The sequence below is a fragment of the Camelus ferus genome, chromosome 11 (genome assembly GCF_009834535.1).
Source record: "Camelus ferus isolate YT-003-E chromosome 11, BCGSAC_Cfer_1.0, whole genome shotgun sequence".
Classification (NCBI taxonomy): Eukaryota; Metazoa; Chordata; class Mammalia; order Artiodactyla; family Camelidae; genus Camelus; species Camelus ferus.
Window position 1 is genome coordinate 55,324,580 of NC_045706.1, and position 22,056 is coordinate 55,346,635.

At 46.7% G+C, this 22,056-nt stretch overlaps 1 protein-coding gene across 5 annotated transcripts in view; it reads left to right on the forward strand.

The window, feature by feature from the left end:
* Positions 1-22,056, forward strand: part of TSPAN14 (tetraspanin 14) — a 54,949-nt gene that overhangs the window by 14,263 nt on the left and 18,630 nt on the right. For 3 of the 5 annotated variants that reach the window (XM_032491596.1, XM_032491594.1, XM_032491595.1), the window contains exon 2: positions 12,643-12,740. The exons of the other annotated variants lie outside the window; for them this stretch is intronic. In XM_032491596.1, the coding sequence (XP_032347487.1) occupies positions 12,660-12,740 (81 nt within the window). In that variant the 5' untranslated portion in view covers positions 12,643-12,659. The remainder of the gene's footprint in view (positions 1-12,642; positions 12,741-22,056) is intronic. 5 annotated transcript variants of the gene reach the window in all.

The window sequence follows — 22,056 nt, forward strand, 5'->3', positions numbered from 1 at the left end:
AATCCAGAAAAGGGACCGTAAATTTATTTTTTGTGGTCTTTTTTTTAGTGGAAAAATGATTGAGATGACTCCTGATTTTGCTAGGATTGCCTACCATCCCCTTCATTCTGGTGGAGGTGGGTGGGGGGCTTTTGGGGGGTGAGCTTGGGCCCCCAGGCCTGGGGGTGCCCTTGGCCTTGTGGGACTGTTTTAGGGACTAAGCTGCTAATCTTCTATCTCTGCAGTCTCCCAGCTGTTTCAGCAGAGTTCTACCAGTGATTTGCATTTTTTAAAAATCTGCTTCTTCCTCCCCTCTTATTCTTTCTCTCTTTATATTTTCAATGCACTTTGTTTTATTTTTCTCCAGCAGGCTTCTTTTTATAGCTTATTGGCGAAGTTAGTTTTCTTCCCTCTGTGAGCCTTTTCCCCCAGGCTGTTTGCCAGACTGGAGGGGCCAGGAGCCAGGCTCTGCCCTGGCCTGGAGAGCCCCACCCTGGGGCAGGATTAGGGGGTACCCCTAATGCCGTCCTTGGAGTGAAGTGGGTTGGTTGTCTTAAAACACAGTACATTGTAATAAACTGCAATTTTGGATACAGGGATTTCTAACATCTTAGAGCCACAGGGAAAAATGGCAGACAGGGAAAAATGGCAGAAAAGGAGTAAATGTGTAATTCTAAGTTCTCCTATATAGTTTCTTTGTGTTGGAGGAGAGGAGGGTGGGAGGAGGGCAGCCCCTGCAAAGAGAACATTTCCAGTCTACATCCGACAAGTGGGTCACTTCCTCGCACTGTGCTTGAGCAGCTCCCCGAAGGGCTGCCCAGGACTCAGTTATTAGAGCAGAATTTATTTCTCCCCAAGAGCAGGCCTACTCGTCACTCTGTGGCTGTTAGGAGTGCCCCCCACCCACCCCAACTGTGTCAGCCCTGCAAAGACAGCCATGCTGCTGGCGTCTAAATGCCACCAACAGGGTCAGACCCCATGCTGGGGCTCTGTTGAGACTCTTGGCTGCCGCCATGTTGGGTTGTAGTGGTTAAACCGACTGCTTTGTGGAACGTTTCCTGACCAGCTTCCCGCCTCCTTCCTTCCTTCCTTCCTTCCTTCCTGGGCCGGGCCCATCCTGCCCTCCTGCACCTACCTGGCTCTGCATTTAGCAGAGGGAAGTGTGTTCTGAGCCTCCTGCATCAGGCACCGGTCTTACTGGGGTTCTAAGTCTCCACAGCCCCATTCCGGGCGCCTTGCACGCAGCAGGTGCCAGGACTTGTAGAAACAGGTCCTGAGATGTTTGTCTCCCACAACAGGGACTCGCAGAGTGAGTTAGTGCACTTGGCTTCAGTCATGCCATAGCCTTGACTCAGGCCCTTCATGGGGAATTTCAGAGTGGACAGAGGGCCCAGCCCACTCCTCCTGAGGTCCGGAGGTCCCAGCCCATAGGCCTTGTGGGTTCTAGTCCACATTGGAGATGTCAGTGGGCCCAGATTTCCTTGTCTTTGTATGCAGCTGGACTCTGGGTGTAGACATTTTGTGTGCACTTAGGATTTCAGAAACAGGCCTCCGGTGATTATCCAGGCACAAGGCACCGTGCACCATGCACCATGCACCATGGCAGCGTGGCTCCCCAGCCTCACATGAGAAGGAGGCTTCACCTTCGGCGGCAGAGGTGCTGGGCCTCCTTCCCTGCAGCCTTTTGAGAGGTTGTGGGGCAGCAGCTGTGGGTGCCCGGGCCCTGCCTCACCTGGCTGGGCAGGCACTGCGCTGGGGCTGCCTGGGCAGTTGAATGAGCTGCCTGATGAATCTTTCTCAGGATCCCTGTTTGGGCCCCAGGCTTGTTTGTTGCCCAAATGTTTTCTCTCCTTTTATTTTTTTCTTTTAAAGGAGAATGGCCACAAATTCTACATTTTGACTTGAGGGGAGTTATTTTGTAGACTTTTCCTTAATTTGTTTTGTTTGTTTCTTTTTTGATCTTTCCTCGTGATTATACTCACGTTATGCATTTGCACGGGGAATACCACAGGATTGAGGTGTCCTCACTGTATCCCCTCAGGAGGGTGGGATGTTGGCTTAACTCATTACTGGTGAGGGCAGCGGTGATCACTGGGTTAAGGTGGTACCTGCTGGGTTTCTCCATTGCTGAGTTACTGCTATGCTCTTTGTAATTAATGAGTGTCCTGTGGGGGAGATACTCGGAGACTATAAACTTGCTATCTCTCATCAAACTTCCATCAAGTGGTTTTAGAACCTGTTACCGTCTGAAGGTTAGTGTTCCCTCTGCATATTGAAATTCTGATGCTCGATCTGATGCTGTCAGGAGGTGGGGCCTTTGGGAGGTGCTTACGTTGTGGGCGTGGCGCCCTCTAGAAGAGGATTTGTGCCCTTTACAAGAGGCCCCACAGAGCCCCCTTGCTGCTTCCACCACGTGAGGACACAGCGAAAAGGTTCCAGCTTTGAACCAGGTTGAGGCCCTCACCCGACCATGCTGGCACCTTGATCTGGGGCTTCCCAGCCTCCAGGACTGTGAGGAATAAATTTATTTTCTTTGTAAGCTGCCCAGGCTGTGGTATTTTGTTCTAACTACTGGAACAGACCAAGAACTGATTGATGATTCTTGACGGAATCAGTTATCTCTGTCATGGTTCCTGAATGGTGATGATTTAATTACATTAATTTTACATTTATCATTCTCCCGTAAAGAACTTTCCTCTCTCCCCTGTTTGTTTATTTATCCATTTGTATATATTAGAATGGACTCATGGGGTCTTACTTTATTCAGTGAGTTAAAATGCATTAGTATTTTTTTTTTTTTTAATGCCCACCTGGTTCCAGATTTGGCCAGCGGGGATCTCTTCAAACTGACTGCTGTGAAGGACCGCTCTTAAAAATGTGAATTTCCCTGGTCTGTCCCAGTCCGATTGAACTAGTCTCCATGTGCAGTTTGGAAGAAGTTCCTTGAGTGATTCTCATGTTCTGTGGAATTTGGGACCAGCTGGACCAGGCCTGTCATTTTCAAGTGTGTACCTCATGGAGCCCCCGCTTTCCCAGCCACCAGAAGAGATGTGTGCCCTGCTCTGCCCACCTCCGTGCTGGGTTTCTGGGTCAGAGTTTCTTTGAACAAAGGCTCCTGTAGCTTAAAAAGTAGTAAAAATAGTAAGTTTGAAAATCACTGGATTAGGTGACCTCCATTCCCAGCCCAGCACTTCTGCTGAGCCCTCCTCGCCTCCCCGCTTCCCATCCTCTGACCCACATCCATCCCTCCCTCGGCTTCTCTCCTGATGACAGGACTGAGGCGGACACATGTCTCCTCACCAGACGAGCAAGGGGCCCCCTTGTGCTCCTCGAACTCAGCAGGTTTGGGGTTGTGGGTTTTTGGCTGTGGAAGCTCAGAGTGCTGTGTTTGCTAAGTACAGAGTTTCATACAGGAAGCCAAGCACTTAGAATCCCAGGCCCGCTGGAGAGCCTGGTAGGGCTCAGAGCTGGTGGCCTAGGCTTTCCTGGACCTCCGTTTGGAGGCCATCCCAGGACCAGCTGTCAGAGGCCTGAGTGTCTCTGAACGCTGGGAACTTCCCTTCCCCCACACCCATATGGCAGGGCCCAATGCCTGTGACCCCTTGATAAGGAATGGTGGTGGCCCACCCTAAGCCCTGGGTGGCTTTGTAGTGTCTGCCCACGGTGAAGGGTCAAACTTCTGGACTCCTGTGAGTGGCTGCTGCCGCTGTGTCCAGTTTTGCACTGTTTCTGGCAGACCCTGAGTCTGGGGAGTTGGGTCCTAGGGGTGTGGGTTAGCATGGGACATAGACACTTCTGACTCTTGAGGGTGAGACAGAGCCAAGTGGGGAGCCCATGGTCCTGAACCCTTCCTTCCCCTCTCAGGGTGGCAGTGCCCTGGGGCTGAGGCACAGTGTCCTTCCTCCGTGTGAAATTGCCATGGGCAATGAGGCAGCCTGCCCTGGCCTGCCTTTGTGGCCATCTCTCCTACCAGAACCCATTTCCCTTCAGTATTCACTTGTCCCCTCCTAGACTTCTCCCCTTGGGCCTACCTATTCCTGTGAATGTTCCTCAGTACCCAGTGGGCTCTGAGGACTTGGAAAGTCCAGGACCTAAGGTGTGCTCCTTAGAGGTGGAGCAGGGTCCTCAGCTCTCTTGGGAATAATGGCTGCCCTTCCCTGGGCTGGGCCTGTGACTAGGGCAGGTACCAGTACCAGGAGCCTCGAAGGCCGGGTGGAAAGGTTGACATCTCCGTAAATGGCTGAGTCTGGAGAATGAAGGGGAGAGAAGCCAGCAAGACGACTCGGGGCATGGGTAGCTGGCGTTGTCCGGGTACAGCACAATCCAGCTGGGCTCTCTGTTTAGGGGTCTCACGTGGCCCAGATCAAGGTGTTGGTAGGCCTGTGTTCTGGAGGTTCTGGGGCAGAATCCAGTTCCTTGCTGTTGTAGGACTGAGGTCCTGTTTCCTTCCTAACTGTCAGCCAGGGCTGCCCTTAACTCCTGGAGCCTCACTCTGGTCCTTGCCCGCAGCTCCTCTGTCTCACGCCCAGTCACAGCCCATAGCACCCTTCTCAGGCTTGGACTCTCTCTGGCTACTTCTGCCCTCAGCTGGGAGAAAGCTCTGCTTTTAAGGGCTCATGTGATTACATTGGACCCATTCAGATAGTTACCCTATTTTAAGGTAAATTGATTAGTCATCTTGATTACATCTGCAAAATCTCTTTTGTCCTTTCTTTTATATGGTTATAGATTATACTTCCAATTGTTTTATCCTTTTTACTTTGCTCAACAAAAAGATGGCAACTAAAAATATTTTGAAGTCTTCTAGAGATCTGTGTAAAAATGGTGGATTGAGTGGACACACCTAATTTTACTGATATATCCTAAAACCTCACAAAATTTAAGATAAAGGGAATTTTTAAAAAGGAATCAATCTACAAGGACACAGAGAGTGGGAAAGGGAACACCAGCAAGAAAAAAATTGCAAACCAGGAATAGATGGATGAGTGACCCAGTATAAAATATAGGAGTTGGTGTCACCTATTATTTTTTGGGGGGAGCGGGGTTTGGAGGGGAGGAGTATCAGAGGTGGCTAAATGTAAGAAGTGTGTGAAGGCAGTTGATGTGGTTAGATAAGTGTCCTTTCTTTTTTTTTTTTATGATGTTTGGGAAATGTCTCTCCCCTTTAGCTGGACATTGGTGACTCATTCTGCTGAAGGAAAAACTAACGGCCTGGGAGATGCCATGTGTCCTTGGAGGTTCCTATAAGACCATTTCCATTCCCCAGCCTTCTATTCTACTTGGTTTCTAGAACACTGACAGCCAGCCTCTTACTTTCCAGGCAGGAGGTTAAAAGAGACCTCAGTGGGGAACCTGACTAGCCTAAGAGGAAAGAACTAAAGATGCCGATGACTGGGATTTCCTAGCAAATGGCCCGGTCAGATGCCCCTGCACAGAAACTCTCCTGCCCAAGGACTCAGCGCTCCCAGTCAGTTCTTAGGCATTTACTCTTAGTCATGAGGATGACCAAGGATTACTAGTAACTGAATAAAGGGCCTAACATGAAATAAAGCAAAACAAATAGGTGAAAAAAGGCAGCTTAAAACAAATATTCTATTTAGAGAGAATATTTTGAAAAAAAAATTTGGCATTTTCTCAGGTTGTAATGGAGCAGGACCCCATGGGGCCTTTCCTGGACAGACCCTCCACCCCCCATATCCTCTGCTGTAGCTTCTCTCTGAAATACCCAGGTAATATTATCTTATGCTTATTTCCTGAGTTTTTCAGATGCTAAAAGTTTAAAAGAATAAGGGCAGAGCAAGAATATCAAGTAGAATTATTAGGATAATTAGAATTATTATAAACTGAAGGAGTCTTCCAGAAAATAGATAAGAAAGATGAAGAGATGAATAATAGAGCAGAAGAGGTAAGAAATCTAAAGAATCAGCCAGGGCTCCCATATCCATTAATAGGAGTTGCAGAAAGAGGGAACAGAGGAAAATGCAAGTGGGAAAATCATTAAGAAAAAAATTTCCTTGAAGAGTATGTTTTCATATTGGATAGACTCATCGAATGTTGAGCCAAGTGGATGAAGATAGACCAGTACCCTGACTAGTCAGACCAGTACCCTGAAGTGTCAGTGTATTGAGGAGAAAGGGAGGCTCCTATAAGTTCATAGGAACAGAGAAAGGAAAAGGTTAAATACAAAGATCAGGACTCAGCCTAAAGTGTTTCCAGGCTTCTCAATGAAGTATAGAAGATGGTAGAGCCACGCCTCCACCATCTCAGTGGAATTGTTTTGCAACATAGAATTCTATAGACAGCCAAACTGTTACTCAAGAAAGAAGGTAAAATAAAGATGTATTCAGACATACAGGGTCTGAAAAGCTTGCCTTTTGCACTGAAGATTTTCTCTACGAAGGTGAGCAAAGACTAATTTCTCTCGTAGGCTGTATCCCAAATGAGGCAAAGGGGGTTCTGGGCACCAGTCCAGATTAAAACAGCTCAGCGGATTCCAGGAGAGAGTTCTTCTGGAAGAAGTATTAGAAATAGAACATCTGATGTTAATGAACTTATTGAAAGATTTGGACAACTGGCATTGAATTTGGGGTTGAAGATTAATAAGTTTGTGGAAAATTAAGCAAACAGAAAAATAAGAGAATTCTTAACTCCCGAGAACAAAAAGTTGTACAGGGGAGGAAGAGTGATCATGGTTTACATGGCTCACTCTGTTGGCTCACATGGTGCTAATAATGTACACTCCGAAAATCACCCTAGCCAACACTCCTGTTTAACTGTAAATTGGAGTGGAGATGTGGGAAAGAAGTGTAAGGGGGTAGTCTGGGCAGAGAGGTGGTTTGTACAGGAGTGAAGAGAGTTACATCCATGGCTTCCAGGGCAGGAAGTGGATAGGTAATACCTAACAGTGAAAAACCAGGCAATAGTGATACAAGCACATTATATACAGAACTGTCTAAGAGATATTTGGGGTGTAAACATCAAGACCAGCTAGAAGTGGAGAATGTCCTTGGAAAGGGAAAGGCCAGGCCTTAAGGCTCAGGATCTGCTGTTTTTCTCAACAAAGCTTTTACAATTGTTGACTCTTTGATTAAGTGCAGGGATGATTTTGAAAAAAATTAAAATGGCAAATCTAGAACATGTAGCATGTGATAAAGGAAAGTACTGTTTTCTTGAAACTCACATGTGCATGGGAGTGTGTGCACTGATTTGTTAAATGTGCTTCTTACTGTGGACCATAGTAAGAAAAATGGAAAAGCCGTTGATTGTGGTTTCTCATTCCTGGTTCTCTGCACACTTCTGAATTGTCCATATATTTTACAGGTGAGCATGTGCTACCTTTTTAATTGAAAAAAAGGGGGAAGAGGGAGAAGGAAGGAATCTTACAGGTTAATCTAATCCCAAAGTAGACAAGCCCTGTTTACAACTGCAGAGGTCATCACAGCATCCTCTACCAGTAATGGCCTCAGTTTAATACAAAGGTGGTGACGGTAAGTGCGACAATGGAAACCTTTTTAGGAAATCACTTGTAAGGCTACTACCCCATGCATTTTCATGCTTTTATGTTCCATTTTGACCTTTAACCACACACTTACAAATTGTTTCATAATTGCAAACCAGGATGTTTAGATTTCATACTTACTGCATATTCTTTTACTTCTTTTGGTTTCTTGGCTTGAGGCAAATTCTGAGTCATGAGTTTATTGGATTAAGGGTCTGACTTTTTTTCCTTTTTTTTTTTTTTTTTTGGTTTTGAATGCCTGTAACTGTATTGCTTACCAAAGGATGGTACCAGTTTACTCCACTGCCAGCAAGATATGCCTGCACCAGCCTCACCATGGGCTTGCCAGCATTGTTGGTGGTGATTCTGTTAAATCAAAAAGTGTAGCTGGGAGGGTATAGCTCAAGTGGTAGAGTACATGCTTACCATGCCCGGGGTCCTGGGTTCAATCCCCAGTGCCTCCTCTAAAAATGAGTAAGTAAACCTAATTACCGCCCCCAAAAAGGTTTTTTTAATTAAAAAAAAAAGTTAAACACGATCTATGGATTGTCTTCCAGTTTCATTTCTAGTGACTTTGAATATTTTTCCATCTATTAATTGTATTGTTCTTCCATTTCAGTATAATGTCCATATATCCTTTGTCTAAATTTGGGGTCTTTTGTTAAGTGTGAATTTTGATATGTCGTAGATAGTATTTACCCTTTGCCATGATTGCTGTGCCTGCGGGGGGCTTATCATGTTTGTGTGTTTTCTTTTTAATTTTAATGTTACTTTTAATTGTATGTGAATTTTAAAACTTTTTATCTGTTTTATATTGATATGTTTGTACTTCGAATTGTTTCTCCCTATTGGCTTAAAAGTGAAGGAGATTAACATAGGCCTGAAATGCCCTATTCTTGTGTGCATGCTTGTATACATGAAGCCTTTAAAATTTAGAATATTTCGACTGGTTTTAATGTATTCTTCAGTTCCTCTTCGATGGCAAACCAGCTTTCTCAACACTTACATGATTCTAGCTGTCCCCCTTGTTTTAAGAAGTTGATGTTTTTACAAACACATGCTTTCTATTTGCCACATAAATACTTTATTCTGTTTTAGTAAGTTTTGGAGTTGAGACAGTTTGAGGACTTGGAATTAAATTTTTCTGATAATTGTTTTCTATGCAAAAACAAAAAATAGCTTTTGGAGATTCTTCTCAGTTGTGGTAATTAGTATTTGTGAACAGTTTATCCATCCTCTCTTAGAAAGCTAAGATTCTTAGTCTCCGTGTTTGTGTTTGAAGGTGAATGGTCTTGGTGTTCATTGAATTCATTAGTTGGTAGAGAGCTAAGTTCTGCCTTCCTCTGATGTGACTCGGGTTAGCAAATAAGGTGAGAAGTCAGGGTCTACTTTGGAGTCATTTCGACTAACTTTTGAGTCAGATCTGGTACTAACTTCAGCACCCCGGCCCTCACTGCCTTTGGCCTTCTTTGTAAATGTGGGTAACACCTCAGGCTGGTGGCTGGGTAGCATTCATCAGTCTTTTCTCCATTGAGGTTTTGAAGCTGCCAAGCCAGACCTCAGATGCTCGGCATTGGCCTCACTCCCCCGAAGTCCACAGCCATCAGGCCCTGTGTTGGAGGATGTGGCTTAGGCTGGGGTCCAGACAAGTCTTCCCACTACCTCCTTCCATTTAAATTCTGGGACTTGCCTATGTGGAGCCCTGGACCTCCTGGTGATGCTGAAGTTCAGGACCTGTTTCTCCACTGCCTGATCCCAGAACAGAGCGAGCAGGTCAAGAGCAAGAGGCAGCCTTTCATCTCTTTCGCTCCTTAGGTGAGGAGGGAGCTCTCCCCACCTCCTGGTCAGTTAAGTGCCTTCTCTTCCATGGGGAGGAATAAGCAAGTGGGTGAAGAAAGACTAAGCTGTTTCCTTTCGACAGTTTCCTCTTCTGTAGGGTGGAACGGGGAAGTAAGTGTCATTGGGACATCACACCCCAAGACCTCGTAAGGTTAGTTTGGTCCAACAAAAATGGCACAACGCCCAGGCTAGTGCTGTGTGTCGGGGGGTGGGGGTAGTCGCGGAAGGGGACATGTCTGAGTGTGGCACACCGTCTCATGGATGATTAGGGTGTTTCTCTCTGATCATTCCCTGGTGTAGACGGGGCTAGTATAGTTCCGAGTGTTTAAGTTACCAGGGAGTGAGGGCTTGGGGTCTATGTCATATTTGTTGAGATTCTCTGGGTATGGGTTTGGACCCTGACAGCTGTGAAAACAGAATTGTTTCCTGGTTGGTTGTGTGTCTTTGTGGAGTGAGACCCTGGAGCCCCGTGGAAGAGGGAGGAGCAGGTGGTGAGAAAGCCAGCCCCCAGCAGAGAAGCCACACTCCAGAGCACTGGCTCCCTGCCGCCTGCGTGCCAGGGAGCTCCCTGTGGCCTTTCCGTGCTCTCCCCACTTACCTGGCTAGAGCTGAAGTTGACCAGGACCTCCACTGGGGAGTCCCTGTGTCACCTCAGGGTAATCATTTTCCAGCGGCCCTGGGCAAGGAGCAGGGATGAGGTCTGCAGTGCTGTGGAAGGCATACAGGTACGTGCTAGTTAGCTGGTTTCTTTGTGGAGCCCAGAGCAAGGAAAAAGAAGGGAGCCTGGCTTTGTTTACTGCTTCAGAGCTCTGGGGAGAGGTCTTAACTCTAGTCAGGTTAAATGATGTCTAAGGAGCGCCCTCTAGGGTTCCTGAACTTTGGGGTACCATGCTTTAGCAGCCCTCCCCAATCTCTGGGGCCCAGTTCCATGGAGGGCATGCCATCCACCTTCTGGCTTCTTTAGGAGCCACAAGGAGGGGGTGCGGGGGGGCATGCATTTAGCATTCTGAGGAGCAGGATTGTCTTGTCCATAAAAAGAACAAGGTTTCTACCACTTAGAACATTTTTCTGCCTCATAGGTCATTTCCAGTGAAGTTGGCTGTTCTCTGTCGTGAGCTTACTTGAGTTTTAGATTAAAAAAAATTTTTTATGTGGATTAATCCAGTCACCCGTAGCTAGGAAAGCAAACCAGTGCTTTGGGGCTTTGTAATCTGCGAAACACAGATGGATGAATTTTGGTTACTTTTAGTTAATTGCCTACCAGGAGCCATCACTACCTACCGCACCCCCAGTCTCTGTTGCAGCACAGCTAAAAAGGTCCTCCCGCCTTTGCAAGATCCCTAGAGGGAACGCAGTCCTCCATGCCCAAGCTGATACCGGGTCCACTGGGTGATCACCTGGGGAATTTGTCAAATGTGGATTCTCGGGCCCAACCCAGGCCTACTTACCGGAACCTCCAGAAATCTGTATTTAGAATTAGTCATTTTGATGTTGCCAGCTGCTCTCCTCAACACTGGTGACATTAGGGATCGGTCATTGCCCCATTTTAGTTGAGGATGCTGAGGCCCTGAGAGGCAGACACTTGCCCCGGATCAGGTCATGTGGCTGAAGGATGCAGTCTCTGCTCAAGGGCTCCTGATCCTCCCTGCAGCCACTCTGTGTGTCCCAGGCCGTGTTCAGGCCTCTTGTGTGTCCTTGTGTCCGGTACTGTCCTTCGGTACTTCGGCTTTTGTTCATACACGTTCCTGAAGGGGAAATTTGTGGAAGTGGTGTTCTGCAGGTGGGACTGGGAGGTGGGGATGGGGGCTGCTGGGTCTCTGACCCTTCCTGGCTGGGTTCTGAGGCCAGGCAGGCCGGGCGCTCCCAGCAGAGCCTTGACCACGCTCCCATCCCTCTTGGAGGGAGGGGGCGGGTGGATGGTGGTGTCCAGACTCTGCCTGTTGCTTCTGCTCTGTGGGAAGGATGGTTGAGCAGTCAGAGCACCCATTTCCAGAGGGATGTGGTTTTCATGTCCCTGCCCGGCACCACTTTCTCAGAACATGACAGACCAGTGGCCAGGCAGCCGAGGCCGCCTCCCAGGAAGGGGTTTTGCAGTGGCTGCTCCACAGCAAAGCGCAGAAGCTGGTCTCTTACTGGCAGTTGTGGGTGGGTGGTGGGCAGCCTCCCCACTGCCAGAGTAGCCTTGTTTGTCTTTGCCTTAGGCCCTCGGTTACATTCTGTTCCTCTCCTCACCCCGGGGAGTGAGAGGCCACAGGGGGCTGGGGGGCAGCTTGAGGCATCTCCCTCCTTCCCCACCTTTCAGGCACTGGGGGTCAAGGGGAGTTAGGGATCCACCTGGGTTGCTACTGGGGTTCAAAAAGAGTGTAGTAAAGGTTGGCCAGATCCTTTAAGGGCACCCTCCTTTGTGTAGGCTTTGGGGGATGGACACAGATAAAAAAGAATAGCACACACTTCACCCTGTGCAGTTCAGTGTTCTGTAATCTGAGCTTCACGGCAGCCCCAGGAGGCCAAGGCGGCCGTCCTGGTGGCTGGGTGGGCTTGGAGGGCAGGCCGGGCAGGGCGCGGAGGAGTGGGGTGAAGGCTGGCTTCTGTGTGTGCGCTGGAGCCCTCTGCCCAGCCCGGGGTGCTTCGCCTTCCTCACCTCTTGAGGGCTGAGCTTGGGAGGTTGCCGCAGAAGACTTCAGATGAACGAATATGGCTTTTCCTTACCGGCCACGGTGAGATCACGTCCAGACCTGCCCTTTCATCTCTTCTTCCAAATGCAGCTCTCAGTGGTCAAGCCCTTGTTTCTTTGTTTGGTTCCCTCAACTCCTAGCCACTCTGCCCTGGGTGGTGGGAAGAAAGGACGTGGACTGTGGACCCTCCATCTTTGGTTCAGATCCTGGGCCCTGTTGTTTCTGTCTTGTCCTTGGGCAAGTCACATGACCTTTCTGAACTCCTGTTTCCTCCAGCATGAAGTGGGGAAATGAGTACCCAGCAGAGAGGGATAAGATAAATGTTCGGGAAGGTTCCCAGCCGAAGTCCTGGTGTTCGGGAGGAGACACTTTTTTTAAAAAAATCACCATTGTTCATTCTTTTAGGAATTCTCCTCTTAGTGTTTTGGTGGTCTGTGGAAAGTTGGCTTCACTTGATTTTTGTCTAACCTGTAGCCGGCATTGGTAGTAAACCTATGTGTGGACTAGTGAAAGAACACGGGAGATGTTCTGGGGATTTCTGGAGCTTGTGTGTGTGTCTTGCCTCTGCTCTTTCCTTGGGGCGCAGGTTTTGGGGAGATGTTTTGAAACTGAACCTGCTGCCTCATCACTGCCCTCCCCCTCTCTCCACAGATCCTGCTTCTCAGAAGATGCACTATTATAGATACTCTAACGCCGAGGTCAGCTGCTGGTACAAGTACCTCCTTTTCAGTTACAACATCGTCTTCTGGGTGAGTGGATGAGAGCAGATGCGTTCCCTGGCTTAGTCCTAAATAGTAAATTGTGATTCTTCACATACTTCTGATTTGCCAGGCCCCCTGTGAGGCTCTGGAGGAGATGGTGGTCAGGGTTGATGAGTCCTGTCCTCATGAAACTAGCAACAAGTAAATTATAAAATAGACCGTTAAGTGCTGCGATGGGAAAGGCCAAGAGGTGGCTGAAGACCAGATTAAGGGGCCCTACCCCACCCTTGGGGGTTTTGTAAGGCTTGGGGCTCTGGCCCAGAAGCATGTCTGTGTCCCTCAACCCACACCCCAGGAATGCCCCAGGGAAACATCAGCAGCCAGGTCCTTTGTGCGCCCTGTTCTGGGCTCTGGGAGGTGAGAGTGGACAAGGGCAATAAAGCCCTGTCCTTGCTGTGCTTATGGTTCAACCAGAAGGGGTGTTAGCCTACTGAGCCTCAGAGTGGGTAGGGAGAAGCCCCTTGGCCAAGGTGATCAGGGAAGTGCATTCTGAGGAGGTGGATTGTGGGCTGAGACTTGTGTACTAGTGAAAACAAAGCTATGTGGGGTCTCAGGAAGAAAGCTCCTGGTAGGGGCAGCAGCATGTGCAAAGGTCCTGAGGCAGGAATGAGCTTGGCATGTGCAAGAGACAAAAAGAAAATCATGTTGCTGGAGCTGAATGAGTACAAGGTAGAGGAGACACAGGTGAGGACATGGGCATGAAGAAGCCAGTTCATGTAGGACTGTATGGTTCTCAGTAAGTAGCTGGAATTACCTTCTGCTTCTTTTAGTAGCTCTTGGTAGGATATAAGTTGGATGGTGTTTGATCTGATTTTGGAACGATTCTGCCGAGTGAAGGGATGGATGGTGGTCCCATGTTCAGAGATGGAATTTGGGGCAGAAGAGTTTGAATGGTCTCTTAGCCAGCCACATGGAGATGTCAGTTTCCTGTGCCAGCGGCCATCCTGGAAATGAATGTCTTGGCCACCATCAGAGAAAGCGGTGGACCAGACAAGATCATAGGAGAGCACGGTGACTAAGAAGAGGAGGTCTGAATATTGAGTTGGGGATGCTAGAGGTGGGGTTGAGGAGGAAGGCCCACTCCAAAGTTGGCTGTGAGTGGGTGGCCTGAGGTAAAAGGAAGACCAGGAGAGTTTGTGTCATAGGAGCCTTGAGGAGGAAGCCCTTCATGCAGAGAAGAGCAGGCAGCTCTGCCGCAGGTGGGTGAAGTAGGAGGAGGGCAGAAACTTGGCTTTGATTTTGACCAGGTGGTGGTTGTTGTGAACTTGACCAGACCTGCTGGGGATAGAAACCCACCGGGAGTTGGCCCAGGAGCCAGTGGGACTTGAGGAAGTGGAAACCAGGGACTCGTGACAGTTCTTTCAAGGACTCTTGCCTTAAAGAGGAGGAGAGAAACTGGGCACTGGAGATGGTCGCGGGGTTAAGAGGGATATCAGAGTGTGTCACTGAGGTTGGTCCAGGGAGAGGCAGATTGATTCAGTGCAGGAAGGCAAGGCGACATGGCCATGACCGTGCACGGAGGCTTTTAAAACCTCCATTTAATACCAGCCTCGTTTCTTGTGTCTGGGTCTGCACCTAGTGTCTGGGCAGGGGCAGATGGCGAAGGAGGGACAGGATGAGTGGCCATGATGCCACATTTACCTCTGCTATGGGTTTTGGCATTTCCTATTTGGACTGGAACTCTTGACGACAAGACAGACTTAACCAAGACTTCTCAGCCTTTCACCCTTGAATTTTCCAGCATCATATCTCCTGATGATTTATCTCAAAGTTTCAGGGGTTTTCTGTCCTGGAGAAATAGGGTGGGATTCAGTGGCTTCGCCATTCACCCCAGGACTTTTCCGGTGCCCAGACAATTTTAATCAGCAACTTCATCATTGTCCCTGAAGTGGGGCAGTGCTGGATATTTGAGGTGGTTCCTGTGGACCCTTCCTCATGGGAGGGCTGTGGCTGCCCCATCCCTGAAATGTGTGGCTTCCTCGACCTGCATTGCCCCGCCTGGAGGAGAGCCCTCTGGCCCCACCTGGAGTCCCCAGCCCCCAGCCAGGTATACGGTTGACACTTTAGACACTTGTCCACGCAGCTGTCGTGCCCTCACCAGCTGTGCTGGCTTGGCCTTGTACCCCAGCCTCTGACTCTCATCCTGATTTTTGCAGCTGGAGTGAAACTGCCCTGCTGCTGCTTCTGTGGCTGAGGCCCCTGGTAATCTCCATTCCTTCAGAGCCTTTCAGAACAGATTCTTTGCTCTTGGGAAGTGTTTACGTTCACAGCACCAAGTTCAAAGAGCGGAGTTCGTGAATCCAGAGTGGTAGCAAGTCTGCTCGGTGACTGAAGGGTGCTGCAGTGTTATCAGAGCTTTGCAGAATTGGCAGTGTGTGTGGTCGAGAGTTAATCATTTTTCAGTTCGTGTGCACTGGGGCGGAACAGGAAGGGATAAAAAGGAACAGTCAGGAAAACGAATCATGAGAGCTTGGTTGGGAAAACGAGATGGGGAGGCTGCCCGGCCCCTCCCTGCTGGGTTCTTGGCTACGATTTGCTGTCTTCATCTGCATAGGAGCTGGGAACGTGGAATGAGGCCTGAGACTTGGGGTGCAGAGCCCTCCGGGAAGTGCACGGTGCAGCGGGGGTGAGGGAGGGTGCACCCAGGTGCCAGTCTGGATTCTCACCTGAGCTGAGCAACCTTGATAAGCCTCAGTGTTTTTGTGAAATACTGTTCTCACTTGCCTGCTGCCTGCCTCTCAAGGTTGCTAAAAATGTGTAAAATGATATGCCAAACGCTTACCGCCTTAGAAGAGTTTTATTTATTTACTTACTTACTTACACTTATGTATACATTTATTTATTTATTTATTTACTTTTTAATGGAAGTACTGGGGATTGAACCCAGGACCTTCGTGCATGCTAAGCACATGCTTTACCACTGAACTGTGTCCCCCCCCCCCACAAAAGTCTTCTTTTTTAAATGGAGAAAAATACAAAAGTAGAATATAATGAACCTCCCACCCCCTGCCGCCATGTTTCCATCACCTGGCTTGAAAAATTACCAACTCAGCCGCTTTTATTAAATTTATATCCCCTGCCCCTTGGATTATTTTGAAGCAAATCACGGATAGATTGTTTTGCACAGCGTTTTCGTATTTGTTTGGTTTTGATGAATTCACAGTGAGCAGTGGAGCAGAAGGGTGGCAGTGTTGATGGTGGACTTGGGCTCGGTAGGCAGGTTTGAATATGCAGAAGCAACCTGTTGATTCTTTGACCAATTCTAGATGCTGGAACAAGCAGAGGTTTTATTTAGCCATTTGCCCCTTCCAGAATTATTAGCCCAGTAACGTTTTTTATGGCAAACATCTATAGCAGTACAATTTTTTTTTAAAGCTGTCTCCTTCCAACTTCAGGGCTGAGATTTTTCCAAGGGACCTTTAATACCGGCTCAGGGCAAGAAATGTGGATGCCCCTGATGCTGGCGTCTGCTCCGAGCTGCACGTTTTACTGAGTGAGTGTGGAGCTGGGCTTCGTGGGGTCTCATCGCAGGGACGCCAGGGAAACACTGCCAACACAGCATTTTGAGGACACTAACACTTTACCTTGTTTTGTTTTGTTGGTTGGTTTGTTTAAATTATAATCATTCCTTGGTTGTGTTAGCCTGTTTCTAGGGCAGAATCTCCCTTTGACCTAGGGAAATGCAAATCAAAACCACAATGAGATACCACTTCTCACTCATTAGAATGAGTATTATTAAAAACCAGAAAGTAACAAATGTTGGGGAGGATGTGGAGAAATTTGAATCCTTGTGCACTGTCGGTGAGAATATAAAATGGTGCAGCTGCTATGGAAAAAACTATGGCAGTTCCTCAAAAAGTAAAAAATAGAACTACCATGTGATGCAGCAACTCAACTTCTGTGCATGTGCCTAGAAGAATTGAAAGCAGGATCTTGAAGACATATTTGCACACCCTTGTTCACAGCAGCATTATTCACAACAGCCAAGAAGTAGACGCAACCCCAGCATCTAGCGAAGGATGAGTAGATAAACAGAATATGGTCTATGCATGCAATGGAATATTATTCAGCCTTAACAATGAGGGAGATTTCTGCATATACTACAACATGGGCGAACCTTGAGGACATTATGCTGAGTGAAATGAGCCAAACACAAAAGGACAAATACTGTATGATTCCATTTACATGATGTACCTGGAGTAGTCAGATTCAGAAACAGAAAGTAAAATGGTGGGTGCCAGGGGCTGGGGGGGAGGGGAAAATGGGACATTACTGTTTAATGGGGACAAAGTGTCAGTTTTTGCAACATGGAAAGAGCTCTTTTGGTGGATGGTGGTGGTGAGTTCACAAAACCGTGAATGTATTTAACGCCTCTGAGTAGCACACTTAAAAATGGTTAAGATGGTTTTTTGTTTTTTTGTGGGTTTTCTTTTCTCCATTTTTAAAATTGAAGTATAGTCAGTTTACAATGTGTCAATTTCTGGTGTACAGCGTAATGTTTCAGTCAAACATACATATGTAATTTCTTTTCCATATTCTTTTTCATTATAGTTACTGTAAGATATTGAATATAGTTCCCTGTGCTGTACAGTATAAACTTGTTTTTCTGTTTTATATGTAGTAGTTAGTATCTGCAAATCTCAAACTCCCAGTTTATCCCTTCCCATCCCCAAGATGGTACGTTTTATATTATGTGTACTTTACCATGATTAAAATTCTTTTAAAAAAAAAAAAATCTCACTTTGACTTGCAGAGGGAGGGAAGCTGGGAGTGGTATACAGCCTTTGTCTTTGTTATTCTCACCCCAGCTGGTTCCACAAAGAATTCTGAGCTTCCCTGGTTTTGCTGAGTGAATCCTCTCAAGGGATGATTCCGATGATGCCTGCAACTCCAGGATTGTTTCCCACCACAAACACTGAGTTTAATCTGCAAAGGTCCCAATAAAGCCCTTGCCTGGATCTATTTCAGAGAGGGATTAAAAGTGAAGAACCAAGGCCGCCTGTAGGCATAGACCATCAGCCTGTGTTTCACAGAGGAGAGGGCCCTGCCGTCGGCCTTCTCAGTGACGTGGACTGGTTCTGAGCCGTGGCTTCCACACTTGTGAAATGCAGGAATTTGCTTCTGAGCCTAATGTGCAGCCTGCTTCTGGGTGAGAAACAAGGACATTTGTGCTCTGTGACCAGCATGGCTTGAGGCCCCTTCCTTCAAAGTAACAGATTTCTCCCATGAGCAAGGTGAACATGTAATTTATGGTCCAAGTCGGGAAACTTTTAGAATGAGAGAGAGGTTATTAAGAATTTTGCCAGAACAGCAGATGTGCCCCAGAACTGTCCCAGGCAAGCCCGGGCATGTGGTCACCTTACCCAAGAGAGGCAAAGCCAGTCTGACGTGGAGGGACCTAACGGTCAGCTCCCTGCCCTTGCCGCCATTTTTGGCATCTTTGAGGATGCACGGTCTTAATCTCTTTGTCTGGCCCTACAATGGGCTGTTGACTCTGGATCTGCTAGAGAATTGCCCTTATTTGAGCTGAGCGCTGTCTGTGGGACGTCAGACCCCAAGGCCTAGGTCTGAACGCGGATGGTTTCTCTGCTCCCATCTCTTGGTAATGAATGCAGTCAAAAAGGAGAAGTCTAGTGTTTTAGTAACGTGCATTATGTATTTTCACTTTCACTGCTGAGAAGTGGTACCTTTCTCTCTTCCAGTTTTATTTCATAAACTTTTGTAATTGCGTGGAAATTCTAGAAGACTGCACAAAGCATCCCAGCTTTACTGCGTTCCCTCCTCCAGGCTCCATTTTCCTGCTGCAGTCACACATGGTTTCCCATCTTTGTGAGGGTATTGTCGTAATCTTGAAGCCTGTGTTTTCGTATCAGTATCACCTAGCATAGAACATTCCAGGCTGCCACATAGTCTTCCCGATTGTATTTTTGGAAATTCCCGTAATGGACATTTAGGTTGTTTCCAATTTTTCTACTGTCTTGGATAAGGATGCAATGATTAGCTTTTGTAATACAGATTCTTCTCTTTGAGGAAAGTAGAGACACTATTTGCTGAGATAGAGTCCCAGGAGTAAGATTAAATGGGTCAGAAGGTATGTCCATTATTTTGACCTGCCTGACATATTTATATAGTCATATTCGCCAGAAGGGCTGCCCCAATTCATAGGAAATAGACCGCCTTATCTTTTGGCACGTGAGGGTGTGGTGCGTGTATATTTTTCCACCTTTCTGCTTGCCAAGGCAGAGAGCAAGGATTGCTTAATCGGAGACTCCAGTAGGACTAGGTGTTGCCTGTGGTGCTGATCCCTGCAGGGCCTCAGCTCCTGATCTCACTGGCTTAGGCACATCTGAGGGGACCACTAGGAGGGGTTTGCAAGGATGGGCTGTTTACATGGTGCACTATGATTACTGCCCAGGCCGTGATTGTTACACACTCACAGGGTGGTGTCAGTTCTAAGTTACTGGTGGTGTGTATAATTCTGCTTCCTTGGTCAGTAAATAGTCAACATGGCCCAGTCTGCTGGAGTGATTTGTCATCTGTAAGGGAGTACCCGATTCCCATTTTGTTTGTACCTTTTTCCTTTCCCCACCTCCAGAAATGCTTGTAAAAAATCACCTCTATTGAGATCTAAATTAAATAGAATAACATGTACCCGTTTCACGTGTATAGTTCACTGAGTTGACAGCTGCCTACTCCATGTAACCACCGTCGCCACAGTGAAGACATCAAACATTTCCATCACTCCAGAAACTGTCCTTGTGCAGCCACCCTCTCCCCTCCTTTCCTCCAGCAGCCATCCAGCTGCCTCCTGTCACTGTAAATTCTATTTCACTCTCGGATCTGACTTCCTTTAGGTGATGGTCCTCTGCTGTTTTTGTTTTTAATTTCATTAATTTCTTAAAAATTTTTTAAATTATGTTTTTATTTTTAAAAACTGTCATAACACGTGTATAACAAAACGTAGAATTATAACCATTTTTAAGTGCACAGCTCAGTGGCATTAAGTACACTTACATTGTTGTGCCACCATCACCACCATCCATCTCCAGTCTGTTGCATTGATTTCTGTTCTTATTTTTATTATTTTCTCTCTTCGACTTATTTTGGGAATATCTTGTTCTTTTTCTTCTTCAGGTAGAAGTTTAGATCATTGGTATTAGATCTTTCTTCTTTCCTATCGTATAAATACAGGCATACCTCCTTTTATTTTGCTTCCCGGATACTGCATTTTTAACAAATATTAGGTTGGTGGCCGCTTTGCGTTGAACAAGTCTGTCGGCACCGTTTTTCCAATTGCTTTGCCTCACTTCATGTCTCTGACACATTTTGGTATTCCTTTCAGTGTTTCAGACTTTTCCATTATTATTGTATTTGTTATGGTGATCTGTGGTTAATATTTGATGTGACTCGCTGAAAGGCTCAGATGATGGTTAGCAATTTTTAGCAGTGAAGTATGGGGGGGCGGTAATTAGGTTTTATTTACTTATTTAGTTGGTTTTAACGGAGGTACTAGGGATTGAACCCCGGACCTCGTGCATGCTAAGCATGACCTCTACCACTGAGCTATACCCTCCCCCTGCAGTGAAGTATTTTTTAAATTAAGATATGTACCTTTTTTTTTTTTAAGATATAATGCTGTTGCACACTTTAGACTATGGTATAGTGTAAACATAACCCTTTATATGCACCGGGAAATCAAAAAAATTCAGTGACTCACTTTATTGCGGTGGTCTGGAACCAAACCCAAGTATCTTCAAAGTATGCCTGTATTTGATGCTCTGCATTTTCTGCACGCCCCCCATTTTGATATGTTTTCATTTCATTTGGTTGCATACGCACACTCTAGGTGATGTGTCTTGTCTTCCCCTCTCCGGCTCTACTTCAGGAATTTCTCTTTACTTCCAGATAGCAGCAGTTTTACGAGGATATGTGCTGGTGTGGTTGTCTTTGTGTTTATTCTATTTTAAGTTCCTTGGGCTGGGTTTGTAGTTTTCATCAAGTTTGTGATTACTTTGATCATTATTTCTTCAAATATACACCCTCCCACCTTGGACTCCTTGTTGTCCCACAGGTCACTGAGGCTCTGTTTAGCTGTTTTTTACTCCCTGTATCATTTTGTTTAGATAGTTCCCATTGCTTTTTCTTCAAGTTCACTCATCTTTTCTTCTATAATGTCTATTGTCAGTTAAACCTATATAGTGAATTTGTTGTTGAGTCCAGACTCGTTCTGCTCGCTGCACTACAGGCCAGTAAATCGGGAGACGAGGTGCTGGGGCAAGGAATAGCGACTTTATTTGGAAAGCCAGTAGACCAAGAGGATGGCAGACTAATGTCTTGGAGAACCATCCTGCTCTAGTCAGAATACAGGCTCCTTTTATACAAAAAATAAGGGAGGGGGGTGTGGTTGAGTGTTGCAATCTTCTTGCTGCAGGCATTCTTTGTTCTTGCAGCCGTCCCTGTGGGCTAGGTCATGGTGTCCATGTTGTTACCTCCAACAAAACAAAGGTTATTCTCTACTACAAAGTCTTCATTTCTAATGTGTTTTCTATTTCTAATAGTTCTATCTGGATCTTTTTTATATTTTCTATTTCTCTTCTCATTATATTTATACTTTCCTTTAAATCCCTGAGTATATTTCCCTGAGCAATGTCTGTTTTAAAGTCTTTGCTAATTCCATCTTCTCTGTTATTCCTCAGGGTGTCTTTTTCTAGTTCCTGAATTTTTTTTCCTTGTTATAGATCACATTTTTGTCTTCCTTCTTGCCTATGTAGTAACTTTTGATTGGATGCAGTTTTTCTGCCCAAGTATTCTTTCTGTTTTGGTCAGCCTGGGCTGCCATAACAACATACCATAGGCTGTCTGGCTTGAACAACAGAAATTTATTTTCTCCCATTTCCAGAGGCTGGAAGTTCAAAATCAGGGTGCCAGCGTGGTCAGGTTCTGTTGAGGGCTCTCTTTGCTGGCTTGCACTTGGCTTCCTTTTTGCTGTGTTCTCATATGTCAGAGACAGAAGAGAGAGGAGTGGGGGGAGATCCTCCTATAAGGACAATAATCATGGACGCTGCACCCTCATGACCTCTTGTAACCCTGCTTACTTCTCAGGGGCCCCACTAAAGGCAGGAAAAATGGAAGTGGGGTGTGAGGAGGGCCGTGTCCCAGGTCTCAGCTGAGCCCCACCAAATGTAGCTTCTTGCAGGAAAGAATTCAAGAGCGAGCCACAGTTGAGTAAAGGTAGACTTATTTAGAGAGATACATACTGCATAGAGTGTAGGCTGTTTCAAAAGGCAAGAGAAAGGCCACGAGG